The sequence below is a fragment of the Euleptes europaea genome, chromosome 9, assembly GCF_029931775.1.
Source record: "Euleptes europaea isolate rEulEur1 chromosome 9, rEulEur1.hap1, whole genome shotgun sequence".
In the NCBI taxonomy this organism is placed as follows: domain Eukaryota; kingdom Metazoa; phylum Chordata; class Lepidosauria; order Squamata; family Sphaerodactylidae; genus Euleptes; species Euleptes europaea.
In genome coordinates this window covers 32,219,429-32,239,349 of record NC_079320.1, presented here as the reverse complement: position 1 = coordinate 32,239,349, position 19,921 = coordinate 32,219,429, and the positions used below count along the sequence as shown (strand labels likewise).

The 19,921-nt window shown below is 39.7% G+C and overlaps 1 protein-coding gene across 1 annotated transcript in view; it reads right to left on the bottom strand.

Moving 5' to 3' along the window:
- BLTP1 (bridge-like lipid transfer protein family member 1) overlaps positions 1–19,921 on the bottom strand; it is a 141,818-nt gene that overhangs the window by 59,773 nt on the left and 62,124 nt on the right. The window contains exons 32-48 of the mRNA XM_056855866.1: positions 18,858–19,001; positions 18,417–18,544; positions 15,560–15,759; positions 14,804–15,001; positions 14,498–14,709; positions 14,045–14,196; positions 12,870–13,020; positions 12,058–12,210; positions 10,794–11,034; positions 8,548–8,696; positions 7,921–8,140; positions 6,694–6,852; positions 5,676–5,851; positions 3,252–3,427; positions 1,989–2,692; positions 820–1,065; positions 229–322 (exon numbers count right to left, since the gene is read on the bottom strand). Of these exons, the coding sequence (XP_056711844.1) occupies positions 229–322; positions 820–1,065; positions 1,989–2,692; positions 3,252–3,427; positions 5,676–5,851; positions 6,694–6,852; positions 7,921–8,140; positions 8,548–8,696; positions 10,794–11,034; positions 12,058–12,210; positions 12,870–13,020; positions 14,045–14,196; positions 14,498–14,709; positions 14,804–15,001; positions 15,560–15,759; positions 18,417–18,544; positions 18,858–19,001 (3,503 nt within the window). The remainder of the gene's footprint in view (positions 1–228; positions 323–819; positions 1,066–1,988; positions 2,693–3,251; positions 3,428–5,675; positions 5,852–6,693; positions 6,853–7,920; positions 8,141–8,547; positions 8,697–10,793; positions 11,035–12,057; positions 12,211–12,869; positions 13,021–14,044; positions 14,197–14,497; positions 14,710–14,803; positions 15,002–15,559; positions 15,760–18,416; positions 18,545–18,857; positions 19,002–19,921) is intronic.

Here is a 19,921-nt window from a genome sequence, read left to right as displayed (position 1 = left end):
CATGATTTTTATCTTTTTATTTCTGTTGGCTAATAGTAATAAAGGAGTTACACTCTCTGTAATTAAATTTATTCTTTGTGCTCTTAAAGTTAGGAGCTTGTATGTATCATCTAAACCTGGGGATTGAACTTTTAAAAAGATATTTAATAACTTGGGACTTGTTTTTTGATTTGCCCACGTGCTTCGGCAGATAGGCACTCGAATTTCTGAACAGGAACAGGTACTTACTGAATGTTTGGTGTGATCCCTTCCAGAAGAACAATATTAACACCACCTATGTGAGCAGTAGCGCTTGTCTCGGTCATCTTTTGATGAAGTATATCTTTAAATTAAATTTAAAAAATAGGTTAAAATTGGGGGAAATTTTACATTGCTTGCATTCGTTTTCATTAGAACATACACAATGCACAAAGGAGTAGTTACTTTCAATTGCTAAAAAAGCATTTACTGAACTATTTCTTGAACAGTTCAAGAGCAAGCTAAGAAACCTGGATATAATTTTAATACCAACTTTTAGAATTATTTAAATATATCATGTTGGAGACTACTATGTCTCTATTTACTCAGCTGTACATCAAATATTTTCTCCATGGGTGTAAATTCAGTTGTACAGCAAATATTTTCTCCATGAGTGCGAATTCAATATCTTCATGTATTTCAGTAAAGAACATACACTAGTAGAAAAGGGGCTTTCTGGATTATATGACATAATTACATATTGCATAGACATGTTAAGCCAAAACAAATGTATTTTTGTTACTTAATTTTATTTTGGTCATAGATCAACAGTAACGAATTATTTTCAAAGAATCCATCTACCTTTCATTTTTTCTTTGAGTGTAAAACTCCCATGGATTCTCTTCAGCTCGGCTTCCATTGTTAGCCCACCAATATCTGCTTCAAGATGTGTGCGATTCACCATGCCTATTCCAAAGACTATCAGGGTCACATGCTGAGGCTCAGATGTGACTAAACTGCGCTTCCTCTGTGTTCTGCTTAAGCTGCTGTTATCCTGCTCATTCTCAAATATAACTCTACATACAGGCTCAGCAGGACTCCGAATACCTACAGAAAATTGATATCAGTAATGCAAAAGTAAAATAATAGAAAGAGCAGAATTCATAATTACTTTTAACTCTTTTATCATGAATTCAATATACATGTCATATTTTGTGGGTAAGCAGTTTAATATAATGCTTTAATAAATATAGGGACCACAATGGATTAGACCTGCTGGATATTTCCAGAGACAGACGGATCAACAGAACAGGACTTTCCTGTCTCTCCCCACTCATAAAGGTAAAGGTCCCCTGCGCAAGCACCGGGTCATTCCTGACCCATGAGTGACGTCACATCCCGACATTTCCAAGGCAGACTTTGTTTGCGGGGTGGTTTGCCAGTGTCTTCCCCTGTCATCTTCCCTTTACCCCCAGCAAGCTGGGTACTCATTTCACCGACCTCGGAAGGATGGAAGGCTGAGTCAACCTTGAGCCGGCTACCCGAAACCGACTTCCATCGGGATCAAACTCAGGTCGTGAGCAGAGCTTTTGACTGCAGTACTGCAGCTTAACACTCTGCGCCACGGGGCTCTTCTCCCCTCTCATAGCAGCCCAAAATACCCTCTTCCCAAATGCTGCTCCTGGGAGAAACAGACCCTCAAAGAACAGCAAGGGAGTGGATTGGGGGGCTGCAGAGGAAGGGGAGAAATTCACGAAAAATTCCTCCACCTTCTGTCTGCAGAAATCCTCTGATTAATATTAATCAAATAAAAAGTTGTCATTAATGCAAAAACAACAAAGATACTACAAAAAAAAGCAATGTTTATATTTAAACTTAGACTAAAGCAGTCCTAATATCACAGATTACAACTCTGCTAATCAAATGACACATGACAGGCTAGGAGTATCGAGTGGCAATTACTGCTGTACGTCTGAATCCTGATTCTGGTGATTTTCCAAGTACTGCAAACTCTCCAAAGGCTCTCTTACCTGTTGGGTAAAACGTTTCAGAAGATTTTTCTAAAATCCCTGTGGGATCCATGATAAGAGAATAAAAGTTTAACAGTTTATACATATTTTGCCAGCATTCTGCTGAAGGCTCACTTTGCTCCGAAACGGTAATCGAATCAGAGTCGTCCATATGAATGGTCACATGGTCAACAACGTCCTTTGAACCTTTCCTGGATACTTTAGAAGTTCTTCTTTCTGACCTCCCAAGGGAGCTCTTGTTTCGAGATTCTTTTTTACTGTTCTCATTGTTAGGTCGTTTGTTTTTTGCATTGTTTACTCGGTTGCCATTGAGGCTCCCTCGAGAGCTGCGACTGAAGTCCGAAGAACGGAAGTCTCTGTGCTTGCGGGTTTTAAAGGTTGGCGTTGGAGAAGCAGAACCAGCTGTGTACCTGCTGAGCTTGATGTCTGTCTGTGTAGCTTTGATGTCATCTATCATGGTGCTAAACTGGTGAATGAGACGCACCAGCGCCATGTCTACATGCTGGCTTATAGACTGGCAAGAGATCGTAAAATTGCAGTGAAAAGTGCTATAATGACGTTTGTTGAAGTCATGAAAGACAAGGGCATTGGTGGGGTTCTGAGGCGTGCACACTGATTTCTCCATTATAACGGCACTGAGGCTGAACGTTTCCAACATTAACGCAGGTTTAAATTCAAGGGGAGGCAGATTAACTGCTCCTTGCCTAAGAAAGAAAGATCAAGATTTAAAAATGAGATTCATTCATTGTTCTGCAACTCTTAAATAGTCTCATTCTTTTTGAAGGCAAAGCCTTCCTTGGGCAGTTTACCCATGTTTACTATGCTATGCAATGTCCTATATTAACACTAAACCGGATAAGCACTGCAAAGTTCCATGAATTATAATTTTTTCAGGCTTATATTTCCTTGTCCAGTGCTGCAAACAGCAACTAAGGACCAAGTCCCATGAGTGAACTGAGAGAAGAATTGAGTGTTTCCTGGCTATTAAGTGGTTTGTGTTGATAGGTGCTGCTGCTTCACCAGTTATCCAGCTTTAATACGCCTTACAAAAGCTTCTAACAACATACTGCCACAGAAACAAAAAATGCTAGAACACTACAAAAAAAGTTAAGAAAAATGAGCACCTGCACTGTGTCTGCATTACATCTGACTTTTGGGAAAGAGACAAAGAAACGACCATGGTCAACTATTCCAAAGCAAATAAAAAGCACGTTGATGCTCTTTAAATACAGAGAGCATATTCTTAGGATTTGACCTCCATACCTTCGTGCTCTTTTGCTTCTTCTCTCCTTCGCTGTATCCGAATCTACAATGTCTGCTCTAAGGCAATCCAGAGTCCCTGAGAAGGAAAGGTGCTCTCCAAAGTACATCCGGTAGCACAGGGGCACTGCATCCTGAGACTGAATCCCTATGTGGCTCAGAAGAGGTTTGAAAACAACCTATTAAAAATAACAGAGAATTATAAAATTCTCTTGACATTTGCAAAAACACCATCTTGAAGTTGCTTCGAATATTTCCAGGTGAGTACCCATCTTGGTATGCAGAGGAAGAGCAAGATTTGAGCCCAGTAGCACCTAAAGACCAACAAGATCTGCAGGGTATAAGTCAATCTGAAGCGAGTTTTGACTCTCGGAAGCTTATACCTTGGAAACCTTTCTGCCCTTTAAGTTGCTATTGGACTCAAATCCTGGTCTTCTAATATTTTAAATCACCTCATGAAAGCTACCTATATATTGGAAGACCAACAATTAATGATTAAATAGATTGTTAAAGGAGAATATGGTCAACTGAGAATGAAAAAACGTAAAATTATAATGCTGCTCACATCATGTTAATTCCTTGAAAACCACTCTGCAAATCAGAAGCCAGAATTAGGTTCACATGGTGCTCCTCTCTTGTAAATGTATTATTTACATCACCATTTATACTGTGGTACCTCCTAATGCCTCAACCTGACAGGTCCAGCTTTATCAACTATGCCTACACATATAGCGGAATGGAGAAAGAATGAAGTAGCAGAATTGACTGTAGCACTTCAGATTGCAAATCACATTTTTGTATGGTCCCAAATGAAAGAGAGGGATGATCTTGAAACTGGATTTAGGTATCAAATTTGATTTTTCCCTTTTGGGCCGCTCAGAAAACTGAAACCCAATCTACGGGACTTCCAGTAAGCAGATACAGGATACTGTTTATATTTATTAGTGATTTATATGCACACCTCTGCAGCTAAACATGTTTTCCTTCCAATTCAAGTGCCTAGCTACAGAGCTTCATTCCCATTCAAGCTAATGTACTAAGAGCGTATTGAAAATACAACTGACCAAGTCTTTCCAGCAGCTACAAAAAACTTCGGTTTGGGTCTACTGGACCATTTCTACCAGACAGAAGGATTTCCACCACACAGAATGTCTTTCTCATCTTCCCCTTCCTGCTGCAGCCCAAAATGCTGAGAGCATTCAGAGGCATTTTGGGCTGCAGTAGAAACAAGGCTGTGAGAGTAGTTTTCCATGGAAGGAAATCCTTCCATCCATGGAAACGTTTTAGTCGATGCCAACCTCTGTCAATTTCATTTTCAGTAGACTAGTATGCATAAAACCGCTAAACTCAATGAAGTCTGAAGCCTTCCTCTAGCTCCCCCGACAACTTAAATGGCTCTTCCTCTTGCAGAACAGTCACTCAAGTCAGAGGAAGATTCCTTAGTCTGGAAGAAGGCTTCAAATTCTTGTGAGCAGTGACAGGATCTATGCCTTAGGATGACCATTCTTATTGTATTAGTTTGCAATGGAGCATAGTTTCACAACTAAGAACTTCATTTTCAATCAAAAATGAAACTGACCAAGGCTTCCTTAGCTATTGAAAGCCTTAGTCATGTTCTTCTCAGAGTTGTACTAACATAGAATTGAATATCCTGATTGCTCTGCCAGTGTACTGAAAATTAAACTGATAACTCGGGAGTGTTTTTCTGGTTGGCAGGCTTTCTTTATGCCAGATAGCTGACATACTTTCCTCAGTCTACTAGACCATCATTCTTTCAATTGAAGGCCAAACACACTCCCCTGGACACAAGAGTGACTATTGTTATGGTGTATCCTTAACAGCGCTCAGACTCAAGGAAACTACACAGCTTTCAAAGGCCTTTCAAGATTCACAAACACAATATATTTTGCGTGAAGTTGTCCTTGAAAAAAGCTTGGAAAACCTCCGCGAGTACAGAATGTCACAGTGTATCACCTGCTGGTTTATACTGTTAACACACTGTATGGCCTGGACCTGCATCTCTTAGGAAAGTATTTTACTAGTTTGTATGTTAAGCTCATCTCTTTGTGTCTTATACGTACTTTTAAGGTTTTTTCCCCCGCTTATTACTGTATCTATTACCATATTTTTGTAAAACCGTGTATAATTTTTTTAATTGTGTCACCTGCCTTTAGTCTCCTGTCCCCCCTTGGAAAGGCAGAATATAAATGTAATTAAATGCAAAACACCTTATTTGATAAAGCAAAGCTAGTGAGGAAGAACGAAGCAAAGCACAAAGAATCAGATTACATGCTTATCTTGTAAATCAAATATGGGAACTTCTATAAGTTTACATAGTTAACATGGGAGAACCAAATATAGCCTCCACATTTCATCTGCTGTGAAAAGGCTTATCTCCTTCAGTTTTAAAGACATTCAAACACCCACCTGGGCATCAGCAAGCTGAACAGCAGGAAATTCCCTGTTACCTTCTTCTATACCGACAATATCATCCTGACTGGTACTGTGTTGTGAATGTGTTCCATCCAACGTGTTCTGATCACTGGAAAGTACTGTGTTGAAGTCAGAAGCTGAAGGTATAGTAGGAAGATTTGGGGCTACACCTACAAAACAATACCATGTCTGTCTTAGTTTCCTTGCATAACACCTAGTTCTGAACAATGCAGACTCATTCAGTTTATACAGATAGGTAGAATTAAACTCAAATGCAAGGAGAAAAAACATTCTGCACTATCTTGCAAGTTTAAGCTGGTATTGCCCAGAGATGGAAGAAATTACTAGGGAATGAACATTATCAGTTGTGACCTGGTCATCACAGGTAAAAATCAGATGAAACAACTTGTGTTTTTCATCATTTGGAATTCATTCCATTTCTCTTTCAAAGAACAGAATGCTCAGATAGTCTTCAGATCTTTGATCACTTAGTAAAATTAAAAATAATGACTTGTGCACCAATTAGTGAAAACATAAGAGGCCTTCAACCCTAATTTTTTGGGACAAGTCTGCAAATGAGGATGTTGCGAGGTGTTCTGTAAGACATCAGCTGCCTGATGGCTGTCAATCAGTGTCTGGCACAGACTTCACTGAACTCCAGGCAGCAATATAATCCAGGCATTTAGGCTATCAGGCGTGATAGCTAAATAGCACCTGCATGTTCAGAGGCCACATACTTCCAAATACCAGTCGATGGAGAACAACTTCATACGCTCTTTGTGGGCTTCTGGCATTTACTGGCTAGAAGCAACATGCTGAACTGGATAATCTTTGGCCTCGTTCAGCGAGACTTTCCTTATGTTCATATTTTAAGTGATTTGAAGAAACAATTCCATGTTTAAAGTTCTTCTGGTTCACTTAGAAACTTCAGGAGTAGCTTATTTGGAAAAAAAATGACGAGCTGCTTAAGGTGATCTGCTATAATATTAAATACAGAGCTTCTGGTTAATACCTGTTGGAAGACTATTGTGTCCAGATTTGGTGACAGGAGATTCTTGAACCACACTTCCTCTGTTGCCCACAGCATTTGACATCCAGTTATAAAAGCTCACAGATGATGGCTCAGTTAATAAAGGATGTTCTGACAACATGTCAGAGGGCACTGTGTTCACTAAGTGGGCATAAAATACAACTCAATTAATTTATCACTGTTAACGTCCCATAAACCTGGAATTATCAAGTTATACTGAAAAAGAAACTTTTCCAGTTCCTGACTACAAGGACCTATTCTAAGGAAATTCAACTGTGAAGCTAATATTAAATCAACACATCACAAATACAAAAACAGGACATTTAACAGACCCCACCATCTGGCCATATACCTAACTGAACAAATAACCCTTCATCACTGTGTCCCTATTCTGAAGATACTAGTGCTTAGACCCCCTTCCCCAAAGGCTCACTGTTATTTGCTGCTTTGAATGAACTATAAAGCATGCTGCTGCAAAGTACCATGCTTAAACTGTCGGCATGCTTTGGTTTTGCAACAATGTTGGCACTCAGCATTTCCACTACTGGAGCATAAGTAGGCGTTAAGGTACTTTTTCAGTCGACTTCAATTGTAATAGTGACACCAGATATTTGCAGTGGCAAAACAGGACATTATTACTATAGTTTGTGGACTGGCATCTACTACACTCTTCATGCAAACTTAATGTTAATAATTTTGTACAGAAATACTGAAGTTAGGTAAGACAGCGAATTTTGGAAGTTTGGTGCTGACTAAGCTGCCTACCTTCGAGTTTTCACAACATGTTTATAGTTTTACTGTACCTTGCTCTCAAAATGTGGAATTAACATTGCAAATTCAGCACTAAGAACTCCCGATTAACCAGGGGGAAAGAATTAACGATAAGGATATGCTTGCACAAAAATAATATAAACAGAATTTTAAAAAAATAAGCATCAAGCAAATAACTAAATATTATCCATGCTACTGCTATTAGGCAACTGAAGAATGGCAGCATGATACTTCTTCACCAGCTTCCACTACTAGATTTAGTTGGATTGCTCAATAAACCTCCAGTGGGTTCTCTGGCAGCATAAGCTTGTCAACAATTAAGAGTTAAAAGATGACAGACTGCAATCTTTGGGCTGGCAATAACGAAAATCCTCAACAACAATATTTGATTACACTTTATCTACCCAAAACTGAAGTATAGTGCATTGTACTTTGTACCTGCTCTTGTTAAAGAACTACTTTTGGGGGCTGTTGCATTTCTTTGAGGAGTTCCTTCCAAGAGATTATGTAGGCTAGGAAAGCTTCCTGTCAGGTAGCTGAGAAGACTTTCTTTCCTTGGACTTTCTTTAATGAGCGCTCCAGAACGTCCAGCATGCACTGGTGAGTCTGTAGCTGTATCTCCACTAGTGTAGCTCAGAGAGTGATATGGATGGATACCCTGAAAACACACGCATCACAATGAAACCCTAACAGTCAAATCCTACACATAGAAATTAACAGAAACCTAAAAAAACTATGTTCTTTGCAGATTAACATAGACCTGGAGTTAGATTACTAGTGCTATAAGGAAACTGATCAGGGAGCATAATCATCACATGTCAACACTGATTACATATCTTTATGTTTTTCTTCCACAAATGCTGCAACCATATACAGAGACAGTGCTGGGAGGCAACAGCAGGGGAGAGCTTCAGCCTCAATGATGTTTGCTTGGCCCTCCAGGTTGGCCACTGTGTCAAACAGTATGCTGGACAGGATGGACCATTGGTCCAATCTAGCTGGGCTGTCTTTATGTTCTTATCCATCTCTCACCCTTTCCTCATGTTAGGAGTAAAAAGTCTTTACCTTTATTTTAAGAGCAGAATCGCTATGTGTATGACTCTTTGATAGTTTTCTCATAATCTCAGCACCGGTCACAGGTCCAGAAGACACCCCAGCAGCTGGAGGGCGGGTGCCAGTTCCTTCCAGCAGCATTGTGTGCTCACTGACAGTGGCTGAAACATGCAACAGTTTGTACAAATTAATTACAGCCAAAATGTAGCCAAAAGCGATTTGTTATTGAGAGCGTTTATTACTAGGCTCAGCTGAAAGCTCTGGTTTACATTTGGGACACAAATTGTAGAGGTTAATACTATCTCAATTTAAAACTTGGGCCAGTTGATATTTCTAGGAATACAATGCATTTCTGAGGAAGTTGTTCTTCACGCCAACTTTTTTTGTGCCTGCTGGCCACAAGTGTAAACCAGCTTACAATTTGTGTGCTCTTTTCAGAATAGCCTTTGTGTTAAGTTCTCTTTGTCAGTTTACATCCTCAAAGCGAAGGACTTTACAGAGCAACTTGATTAGAGTGCTCCTGCCACACTGTGCTGAAGATGAAACAACATGACAAGGACCCAAATAACTATTTAACCTGGGTCTTTTCCAATAAACACATTACTTTTTCAATGGTTTTGTGACAGGCAAAAAAAAGTATTTCAATACAATTAAGTAATGACTAGCAATGGAACTGTTGTCGGAACTACAATACTCTCCCTCCAATTGGGCTACATTACTTCAAAAAGAGCTGCCAGTACTGAATGAGTATGTATTAGCTGCCAAACTACAGCATCTGCAGTTGATTGCATGTTCAAGAGCAGAGCTGAAAATTCCTAAAAGTTTATGTTTTTTTCAGTTGACCTTAACCCTAATAAGCAAGGGTAACCACAGTAGCAGATTGCCAGATTTCACTACTGTTAAATCCAAAACATGGCAGAAGCTCCACTTTGTGGACACACTGACAACATTTTTTTAAATGGATTACATAAAGCAAAATGCCATAGAAGAAATGCACTTGAGTTTACAGTTCAATCCTGTCAATCCTAATCATGTTTAAAACAGTTAAGTCCCAAACATTTTCCTTGATGTCTGATTGGCTTCCAATTTAAATGAAACTTATTTCCAAGTAAGTGTGCTTTGGACTGCAGCTTCAAATCGTTTGGCTGAGTAAACCTCTCTACAGAAGTCCAGTTTAGGAGTAATATTCCACTCAAGGCCAGAATGTAGACTTCAAAAATGTACTACCTCTTGACTGAAGCCTCCCTCCCCGGTCAGGGCTGTAGTCAGCCTTCCTCACTAGGTGGGGTTCCAGAAGTTTCACTGGGGATAAACTAGTGCCCCATTGGGTGGCACACCCACAGCACTCACCCTTGCTATGGTCCTGCTTTTTCTCCTTCCAAAATGACAAAACTGTCCGTCAAGACCAGCCCCATCTTCTGCACAGATTAAAGGGTTTCTCTGGAGGTCCTCTGAGCTCTTACAATTTAGAGGTGGCAGTTGGGAGCAGGATACTTCAAAAAGCATTTAGTGGCTATCATGTGTAAGGTAGACTTGGGCTTTCAGTGGTGTTGACTACCCTCTAATACCAGAGAAGAAAGTCAAGCTACTACATGCAGCTCTCAAAATAATATAGTTTACTGCCTGACACTGAGTGCTTGGGCCTTAGCTACACACTTAAGTACATGCAGGGAAGACAGACAGGCTATCTACTTCTTAAAGTCTTCTATTTGAACAATTGTCATTCTTGTTTTAAGCATTTACTGCATATCAGTAATTCTGGGGGATGATGGGTGTCTGCCGTACAAGGATCTGCCATACAAGTGTCTGCCGTACAAGGGAGGTCCCTCCTCCTAGTGAAGTTAGAGGACTATCCTGCCTCCCGCAATGATGACGCACTTCCAGAGGCAAAGACTAACCTCTATTGAAAACAGAAATTTATAACAAGCAAGATTTTGCTTTTTATTTAATGAATATTTACACAGCAAATAAAGTAAATTGCAAGGTGTAGTGGTTAAGAGCGGTGGACTCTGATCTGGAGAACCGGGTTTGATTCCCCACTCCTCCACATGAGCAGCGGAGGCTAATCTGGTGAACTGGATTTGTTTCCCCACTCCTACACATAAAGCTAGCTGGGTGACCTTGGGCCAGTCACACTCTCTCAGCCCCACCCACCTCACAGGGTGTCTGTTGTGGGGAGGGGAAGGGAAGAGTTGAGTCTCCCTTAAGTGGTAGAGAAAGTTATTTTGAAAAGAGGTAGCTGAAAATACAAAACATACCTGCATCAAACTCAAACTCTGCTCCGTCAGCACTTGTGTCACTTTGAAGACCACCTCCGTTGTCCAAACCAAAGCCATCCTCTGGCTCGGTGGGTGCAGCTGGCTGGATTTTCATTGGCTGAGCTGGCCGATGTAAACTCACCCCTTTGAAGGCTGGTGTTACAACAATGAATTTCATCCACTGCCTAGCTAAGGCAATGAGGCCTTTCTTTAACGTTACAAGCGCAGGAAGGCCATCACTCTGGAAGACAAACACACGCCAAAGACATTCCTACAGGTTTTTGTTTGGAATCCAACTGTGTTATAATTTTATCATCCTCCCTCTAATTTTTACAGTCTTAAAAAACCAAAGTATATTAAAATCATGCAATAATTCAAAACTGCAATCAGTAGAACAGGCTGTGTTAAAAAAAACTTTAAACTGAATACAATTTCACACTTGGGTCAAGCCAATAATTAATAAAATTGTCATAAGATTTTCAACCCTTTAAGTTTATTTTAAAATATGTAGTTGAATTCACATCTACTTTAAATATGTCAAAAGCATTTCAATCCTTATTCTACTGTTGAAAGCATTATAAAAATACAGATATTATGAGGAACTAGCAGGTCTGCCACAAGAGACACTAAAAGACATTTTTACAAAAAATTATTGAAAAATACTATACTAATGTGGGCATGTGTTAAGAGCTGTCAAGTTGCTTTTCAGTTATGGCCACCCTATGATTTAATGAACTTCAAAACGTCCTATCAAACAGCCTTGCTCAGGTCTTGCAAGCTGAGGGTTGTGGTTTCCCTTACTGAGTCAGTCCATATCGTCTTATGTTGGTTTTTCCTCTTTTCCTGCTGCCTTCAACTTTTCCTAGAATTATTGTCCTTTCCACCCTGACATGGATAGCCTAGGCTAGCCTGATCTCATCAGATCTCAGAACCTAAGCAGAATTGGCCCTGATTAGTATTTGGACGGGAGAAGAAGGTAATGGCAAATTACCTCTAAAGGTCTCTTGCCTTGAAAACCCCACAGGGTTGCCAAGTCAGCTGAAAATAATGGCAAAAACTTGTCTTCTCCAGTGAATCTTGTCTTCTCATAAGGTGACCAAAATGTGATAGCCTCAGTTTGGTCATTATAGCTTCTAGGAAGAGTTCAGGCTTGATTTGATCTAGAACCCACTTATTTGTGTTTTTGGCAGTCCATGCTATACTAATAGTTAACATAATATTACTCCAAAACATGTTATTAATTGTTCATATCAATTGCTCTTACCATAGTTGCATCCTCAATGATGGAATAGTTTGCCTGGTGGAGATAGTGGTGCAGTATATTACACAGCAAACAGGAAGGATTTTCTTGCAGGTAGCGGGCTAATTTAGTAAGCCTGTTGTACTTGCTTCTCAAAGGAAAGTGGACGCTTTTGTTCTGAATGTGTAAAGAGATTAGTAGATTACTAATGTATGTCTCCCACCACAGAGATCTATCATCAGGGCTATTCACTCTTGTTCAGACGTGAATAAAGGGGGGGGGGTGTTCTCAGAGTCACATGGTCCTTCCTACACTTTCTCCATGAGTCCAGCTCAGTGAGATTGTTTTTTTCTAACGTTTTTAGACATCACACTATGTGAATTTCTACAAATAGGGTCATGAATGGTCGTCTCAAACTTCAATACACTATTTGTATAAATTTTGGCAATCCAATAGCTAGATATATTAATAAGTAGATAAATTAGTTGGAGTACTGACTTTATATAATCTTAGAAAGCAAATTGTTAGTCTGGAGAATGCGATATGAACAACTGAATTATCTGCATATGTTTTCACAGTGCTTTGCAGTGGGAGGAGGCACCACCAGTAACTGAATGGATCTGTGGGATCCAACCCATATCAATCCTACCTGGTCACAAGGTATCTAAGGAAGGTATACATGGGGACTATCAAGTACATTCCAAATATTAAGCTAGGTAAACTATGGACGGGTCAGACAATATTTACTGCTGCTAACTCAGAAAGACGTGAAAATGCTACTTTAAAAATTAAGCAATACATAACACTGTTCGGGTATTTTTCATAAATGCACCCACCTCTAAAGCTTCAGTCATTATACAGCCCATGACAGCACAAACTCGTAGCGTTCCTTCTGTTTCCAATTTGTTTAAAGAGGACTTCACTTGATCAATAGGAACCAGCCAAGCGCCAACAGCAGGCGTTGCAGTACTCAGAAGGTTCAGCTGCCTGTTGGAAGAAAAAATCAGTTACGAAAGCAGCAAGTAGTCCTTTTAAGATGATTTACGGAAGTCCATCTGTTTTCGCTAGATAAAAACAGAAGGGTTCATTTGATATTATTATGTAAATGCCAACGACCCTGCTAGCGTGTGTTAATCTTTCACTGGTACACAGGAATGCAATCGAAGCATATTAAAGTATGTTTTAGTTTTTGAGCACAGCTGTGCAAAACAGAAGGAACCAATGAAACAATGCTAGAGAGCCACACAGAATTTAAATAATTATGCCCTGGGGTAACTGTTAAGCAGAAACCTGCTAAGACCAGATATCACGGTGCCAGATATTGTTGCCATATTGGACTGAAAAGTCTCAGCCCAGAAACCTAAGATGTTCAAAAGTTACAGAGCGCTGGAGGCTCCCCGTCCTCACACTGTTCCAGTAACTGTACGCTCCACAGAAAAAACCTATATCTTAAAAACGTACAAAAGCTGCATCAGCAATTAATATCTTCCTCTTCAACTATCGATACAACTTTAAAACACATTATGTATGTCCTTTAGAGAGACTTCAGAAAAGCTGCCTTATTAATGCTCTAAAACACACTAAACATAATTACACGTATTTGATGTTTCGTAATCGTCCACTAAAAGAAAAATATGTAACTGAAGTCAACAGTGCAACAGACTAAGATACAGAGCTCATACTTTTATAACGGTCTACATTATTTATTAACTTCATTTGTACCCCACCCTTCTCCCCAATGGGTACCCAAAGCCACTTACATAGTTCTCTCCTCCACAGTATCCTCACAACAACAACCCTGTGAGGTACATTAAGATGAGTGTGTGCGACTGGCCCAAGGTCACCCAGCAAGCTTCCATGGCAGAACAGGGATTCGAAAACGGTTGTCTCCCAGATCCTAGTCTGACATGACCACTATACCACACTTGCTCTTCATGACAGGCAATTAACAACATTTAATCGTTAGAGTATGTTAAGTAGCAATTAACTACTTAAGTGGAATACACTGTACCTTGAAAATACGTGGGCAGGAGAGCGCACATTTGTGGGAGCAGCAAAACTGAACCAAATTTCTTTGATTGTCAGCTTCATGCTACTTGAATCGGGTGGGGGAGGTCTTAAAGGATTCTCTTTTTTCAGATCATCTGATTCAACTCCTTCGTCCTAGGCAAAAAGGATGAAGATAAGAATGAACAGGACAAGGTCACTAAAATAGACAGACACAGAAAGACAGACACCCCTATAAATCAGCATACTATTCACCCACAACGATAAAAGTCATTAACCTTTTAACAAAAAGTGGAAGTGCACATGGATTGCAAATTTTCCCAGGTAGGATACATCAGTGTAAGCAACAACTGTAAAAGAAATTTAACTTAGCACACCAGAAAAGCCTGTTTTTATGCTGTCACCAAAAATAATAGCTAAAATAGCTGGCCTTGAAACTTTTCTAAACATGTTTTACCTGCTCATCTGAAACAGAATTTGCATGAATATCTGAAGCAGCACTTGTCTGATCACAAGGGAGATTTTCCTCAGACACATCAGTATTGTAACCGCTCCCAGTTGGAGAATCTGAAGAATTGTTGGATGCAAGCAGTCCACCCCTGTCTGTGGCTGCACATTTACCCATACTTCCAAACGTGCTGTATAAAACAGCACCCGATTGTCTGCCCCCTGGAAGAATAAAAAGGTGAAGAGAAGACGGTTTGTTTGCTCAACTTATTATGTGTGGGGCCAAAAGAAATAACTGACTGTGCTGTTGCTCTACCTTTTATTGTTAGATTTTCAATTCCACATTCAAACATTATCCAGCCCCATTTCTCTTGACTGGGACCTATCCTTGTTACATCTGGAATTCCTTGGTGATCAGTTTCATCTACAAAGCTAAAGTCATCCAACTCTTCCAAAGTGAAAAGAACTTTTGATTTTTCAAAAGGAATAGCTGTTATTGCACAAGTCCCAATATCTGCAGCAACAAAAAAAGCATATTACCAGGCAGTTATTAAAAATGGAAGTGTAATACTATGTCAGTACGAATCTGCTACTAATGGTGAGAGATTTGCAACAGATCTGAGAATATATATATATATAAAAGGTCCACTAGTATTTCAGTGCCAAAGTCTTTTACGCATCAAATAGCAGGCATGTGCCCCTTATCTGGCTTTAATTTTTTTCTGTAGCCTGATACTGTAATCTTTCCTTCCAAGCCACCATTAATGCCCACAGGCAAATACAACTGTAAGTGTATGGCCTCCATCACTTTAATCAATCCTATACTGTTCCCATAACCTAAAATCTTCTGCAGTTCAGCTCATTATGCTGACTGGGTAAAACTGGCCAGTGTTCCTGTCTTCTGAAAGATATATTTAAACCATGCCCAGGTCTTGAGCTGTGGGGAGTTATGAAATCCCAGACAGTTAAATCACAGCAGGGACCTGCTGTATAATACATAGTCCAATTCTACTAAAAAAAACAAAAGGTTTCAAAAAGAAAATTTCCAAGTCGGGATTACAAAGAAGATTACCAGCTGTATCAAGGCCTCTGAGCTGCCCATGAATGCGGTGAATGTTAAGCTTAGCTGCAATTTCTTTTCCTTTCTCTGCTCCAGCGTTGGATCTCAGGGAACCGGAAGACTGAGGCTGCATTTTACTGGTATGGACATACTTGTCAAAAGTCACAGAATTTCTAGTTTCTGTACTGTTTGTAGACTCTTCAATCACGCCTCTTCAGGAAAAAGAAAAATTTGTAAGACGTATACGCACACTAGTTTTGTGCATTCAGGAAACCATCTATAATCGTGAGGGAAGGTCAGCAGACATACTCGCTCCTTCAGCCAGTGTTTCCCATAAATTCTCCAATGGGGCTGAGAACACTCACTCTATAACAGAGTTGGGAGGGTAAAAACACAGCTGAGAGGATGACAACCTTCTGGCAGCCCAGATTCAAACCTGCCTGAACAGCAGAGGAAGCACTTCAGTGGTCACACCAAATGCATTTGGTAGTCACACTTGGAGCAGGACAAGGCAGGGGAAGTTCTCTATTACACCTGCTATAGCGGATATCGTCAAAGGTGGGGGCACCTTGAAATGATAAATGAATTGGAACATCAGCTATACTGCTTCTTTCCTTTTGGTTATATGACATGTGAGCTGAAAAAACTCTGCTGTAGTTTTTTCTTTCCCTTAAGACTTGTAAAAGCTGCTAGTCATCTTCATTCCTTCAAATAGCAAGTGATTGCAAAATTGAGTTTTGACATTCACAAAGGAAGCTAACAAACATGGATTATATTACTAGTATTTACAAGGTTGAAGCTCTCTCTTTGGATGTATTGATCTACTTTACTCTCTTATGACAAGATTCTCTGGACTTTTCATGAAGCTGTATTCCAAAAATAGAATTCTACTAAGAATTGTTTAAAAGTGCTGAATCATTAACATGTATTTGTTCAGCCCTGGGATTTAGAACTGCTGAGAATATGTTCCCTTTTTAGGATTTATAAAATGAACATTACGTTGTGTATATAAATGTACCCAAAGTGTTTATCGAGAGTTCATTAAGAATAGATTGATGATTATAATGTTTGGACTGACGGTTAATTCTTTTAATGAACTGTCTCAGTAGATGCATGGACTCTGATTGTGATATGTAAATTATTTGGATTTTTCTAATTGATCTGATTGCTTATCATTATAGGGCTTCATGAATAGTTATCTCCAAAAATACAAATACAGTGTATAGTCTATAATAATTATAGACTGTAACTGTCAATTAATTTTTATAAATTAATTTTTTATAAATAGGATTAATACAGACAATCCATGGTTCAATCCATGGTCTTCTGTAGATAAATCTGTATGGGCTTACAATCAACATAGGGAAAATTACTAGCTTCTTAGATAAAATGGCTCCTTATAAAACTCCTAAATCTTCAGATCGGAAAGAGGAGAAGGAGCCTGGAAATACAGGTTTAACGACTAATTAAAGGTGTCAGAATTTCCTAATTCTACTCTCCTAAATGAAAAGGAGAAAAAATGAGCTTTTATCAGAAGAAAACGACTCTTGACAGAAAAGGACTCGACAGAAAATTGCAAGATAGAATGGAAAAAATGGAAACCATTTGGAAAAATAAGACTGGTGGCTAGAAAATCTGTCCTAGCAGAACAAAAATTGGCTTATCAGGATGGAGGTGTCCTAACTTTTAATATGTGCTGATGGGGTCTGACCTGGCTTAGTCTCAGAGGGAAAGAGATCTGGGGAGGGTGTCACAGTGCACAGCCCAATGGAAGTGTCAACTCAACATGCAAGCACCGTGCTGGAATTATCAGATAAGGGGCTGAAAATACAACATCTAATATTGCAATACCCCTTTATAGATCTATGGTGCAGCCTCATTTTGATTACTATGTTCTAGTTAACATATCTCAAAAATGATACCACAGATCTGGGAAAAGTGCAGAAGAGGGCAACAAAGATGATTATAGGGCTGGGCCTTTCCTATGATGAAAGGCTAAAGAAAATGGGACTATAGTTTTTAAGAAAAGATAAAACATGGGGGAACATGATAGAGGCTTTAAAAATTATGCATATGGTGGAGAAATGGAAAGAGATTTTTTTCTCCCTCTACTATAATACTAGAAGTCAGGGGGATTCAATAAGTTGATGGCCAATAAGATGGACAAAAAGAAGTACTTCTTCACTCAGTGAGTAATTGCACTGTGGAATTCACTGCCAGTGGACATAGTGATGGCCGCCAGCAAAGGCGACGTTAAAAGGGGATGAGACAGATTCAGAGAGGGTAGGTCCACAATGACTGAAGGGAACCTCCAGACCCAGTTGCTATAAAACTCTGGGTACTAGGAGCCAACATCCAAGGCAGGCCTTGGCCTCTATGCCCCATATGTTGCTCCTGCAAGAGAACTTGAACACATGAAACTGCCTTATATTGAATCAGACCCTTGATCCATCAAAGTCAGTATTGTCTACTTAGACTGGCTGCGGCTTTCCAGGGTCTCTGGTGGAGGTCATTCACATCTCCTACTTGCCTAGTCCCTTTAACTGGAGATGCCGGGGATTGAACCTGGGACCTTCTGCTTGCAAAGCAGAGGTTCTATTACTGAGCCACAGCCCCTCCCCTGATTGGTCACTGTGTGGAACAGGGTACTGGACTAGATGGACCACTGGTCTGATTCAGCAGGGATCTTCTTACATTCTTATGTTATCTGATTTGTTTTTACCAATTATTTCCTTTTTTCTATTTTTATCCAAACCTTAATTTCTGATTCAGAAAGTCCCTGTCAATGAAAAGCTTTGTAAGAACTTTATTAAGCTGTGCTATTTTGTCTAACGGAAACAGTATTAATTATGGGGCGATACTGGCTTACCTGTTCATGCGAACATGTGTAGCAATCCTATCAAAGCACAAAGCCACTAAGGAAACATGGGTGACGCTTTTTCCTGCAGCGTTGCCTGATGATTCTTCCACTGATGCTTGCAGTAAACATAAATTCACCTACAAAAGGTGATCCAAAGAACAATAAAATTTTTGTTCTTTTAAGAAATTACATAAAAACAAGACTTCCATTCCATCCCACAGAAACTAAAAAGTTTCTAACAACCGTACTGAAAATTGCGATTCTAATCTACTTTAATGTTGTATGACGTGCCCAACCCGTGCCCTGACTGAGGTAGCTACCGAGAAAAAGCAAAATCAGGAAAAAATGTAATTAAATTCATATAATTGTGTATGTTTCTTTTAAAATAAAGTTAAAATATAGCCTGGAATTCTTTATCATGCAGGGCTATTCACCCAGACTGCTTATTACCTTGGGGAGTGTAACATTGGCCTGAAGTCCTTTAATGGTCACATTATCTTGCTTGAGAGAAAGATTTGTCTGTGTTTTCACTTGAGTAGTTCCTGTGGCAGGGGTCTCTAGTTTTGATCCTCTAACATCCTGCTTGGAGGATAACTTTAAAAAGAGCGGAAGGGGGAGAGTACTGTCACTTTGTATTCAACATGTGCTCAAATGCTGTATGTAATGAACATATATTTTATGCATATGCATTTAAATTGTCAGTAAATATATGACAATCCAATGAAGTACAGCTTTTGCTTGGTATCAGAGTCAGTGCTCCAACCACAGACTTACCAAGCAGGTATTTGAGACAAAGTCTTAGCTTTTGAATAACACATGTTCTTAGACTGCAGATGGCAAGGGGAGGCAGGTTTCCCCATTCCTAAATCAGGAGGGGTATGTGAATTTTTAACTTTTGGAATTGATGCAATACCAGACAGGAGTGAGGGTCAGGGAGAACCTTCACATGCGTGCCTCTCCCAGTCTCAGGGAAAAGCCTACCTTGTAGCCTCAGTTCATAAATAATGCTGACGCAGGGATGGAAAAAAGAAGGGAGTGAACCTGGATTTTGGAATGGCAATGCCAAGTTTGGCTAGGAGCTCCACTGAGCCCCTGCTGACTAATAAACAGACATGGCCAATTTTTGGAGGCCTAAAGTAGCTGTTCCTTCTTGGCCTTGTGCGCATTGCCACCATAGCTGTGTTCAAGAGGATCTACCCCAAAGATCAAGACTGCCCCGTTTTGGAACTACCCAAGAATATTGAGGGGAAACTTGGTAACCATTTAGCACCAGAGTTTGGCTTTAGAAACAATAAACAATGAATGTTTTTAAAAAAACATCTCAAGATCAAAAAAACCAATGGGGAACTGACACCAAGGAAGTATCTGAGTCTATTTGGAGTCAGAGAAGGACAGCACCCTCTGAGGCGCTTAGCAGTTGAAACTGACCTCACTTGAGGTGAAGGGCTTTCAGTAAATCCCTACTGTTGTGTGAAGAATGACTTGGGTTCCACTCTGATGGAAAACTGGGGCTT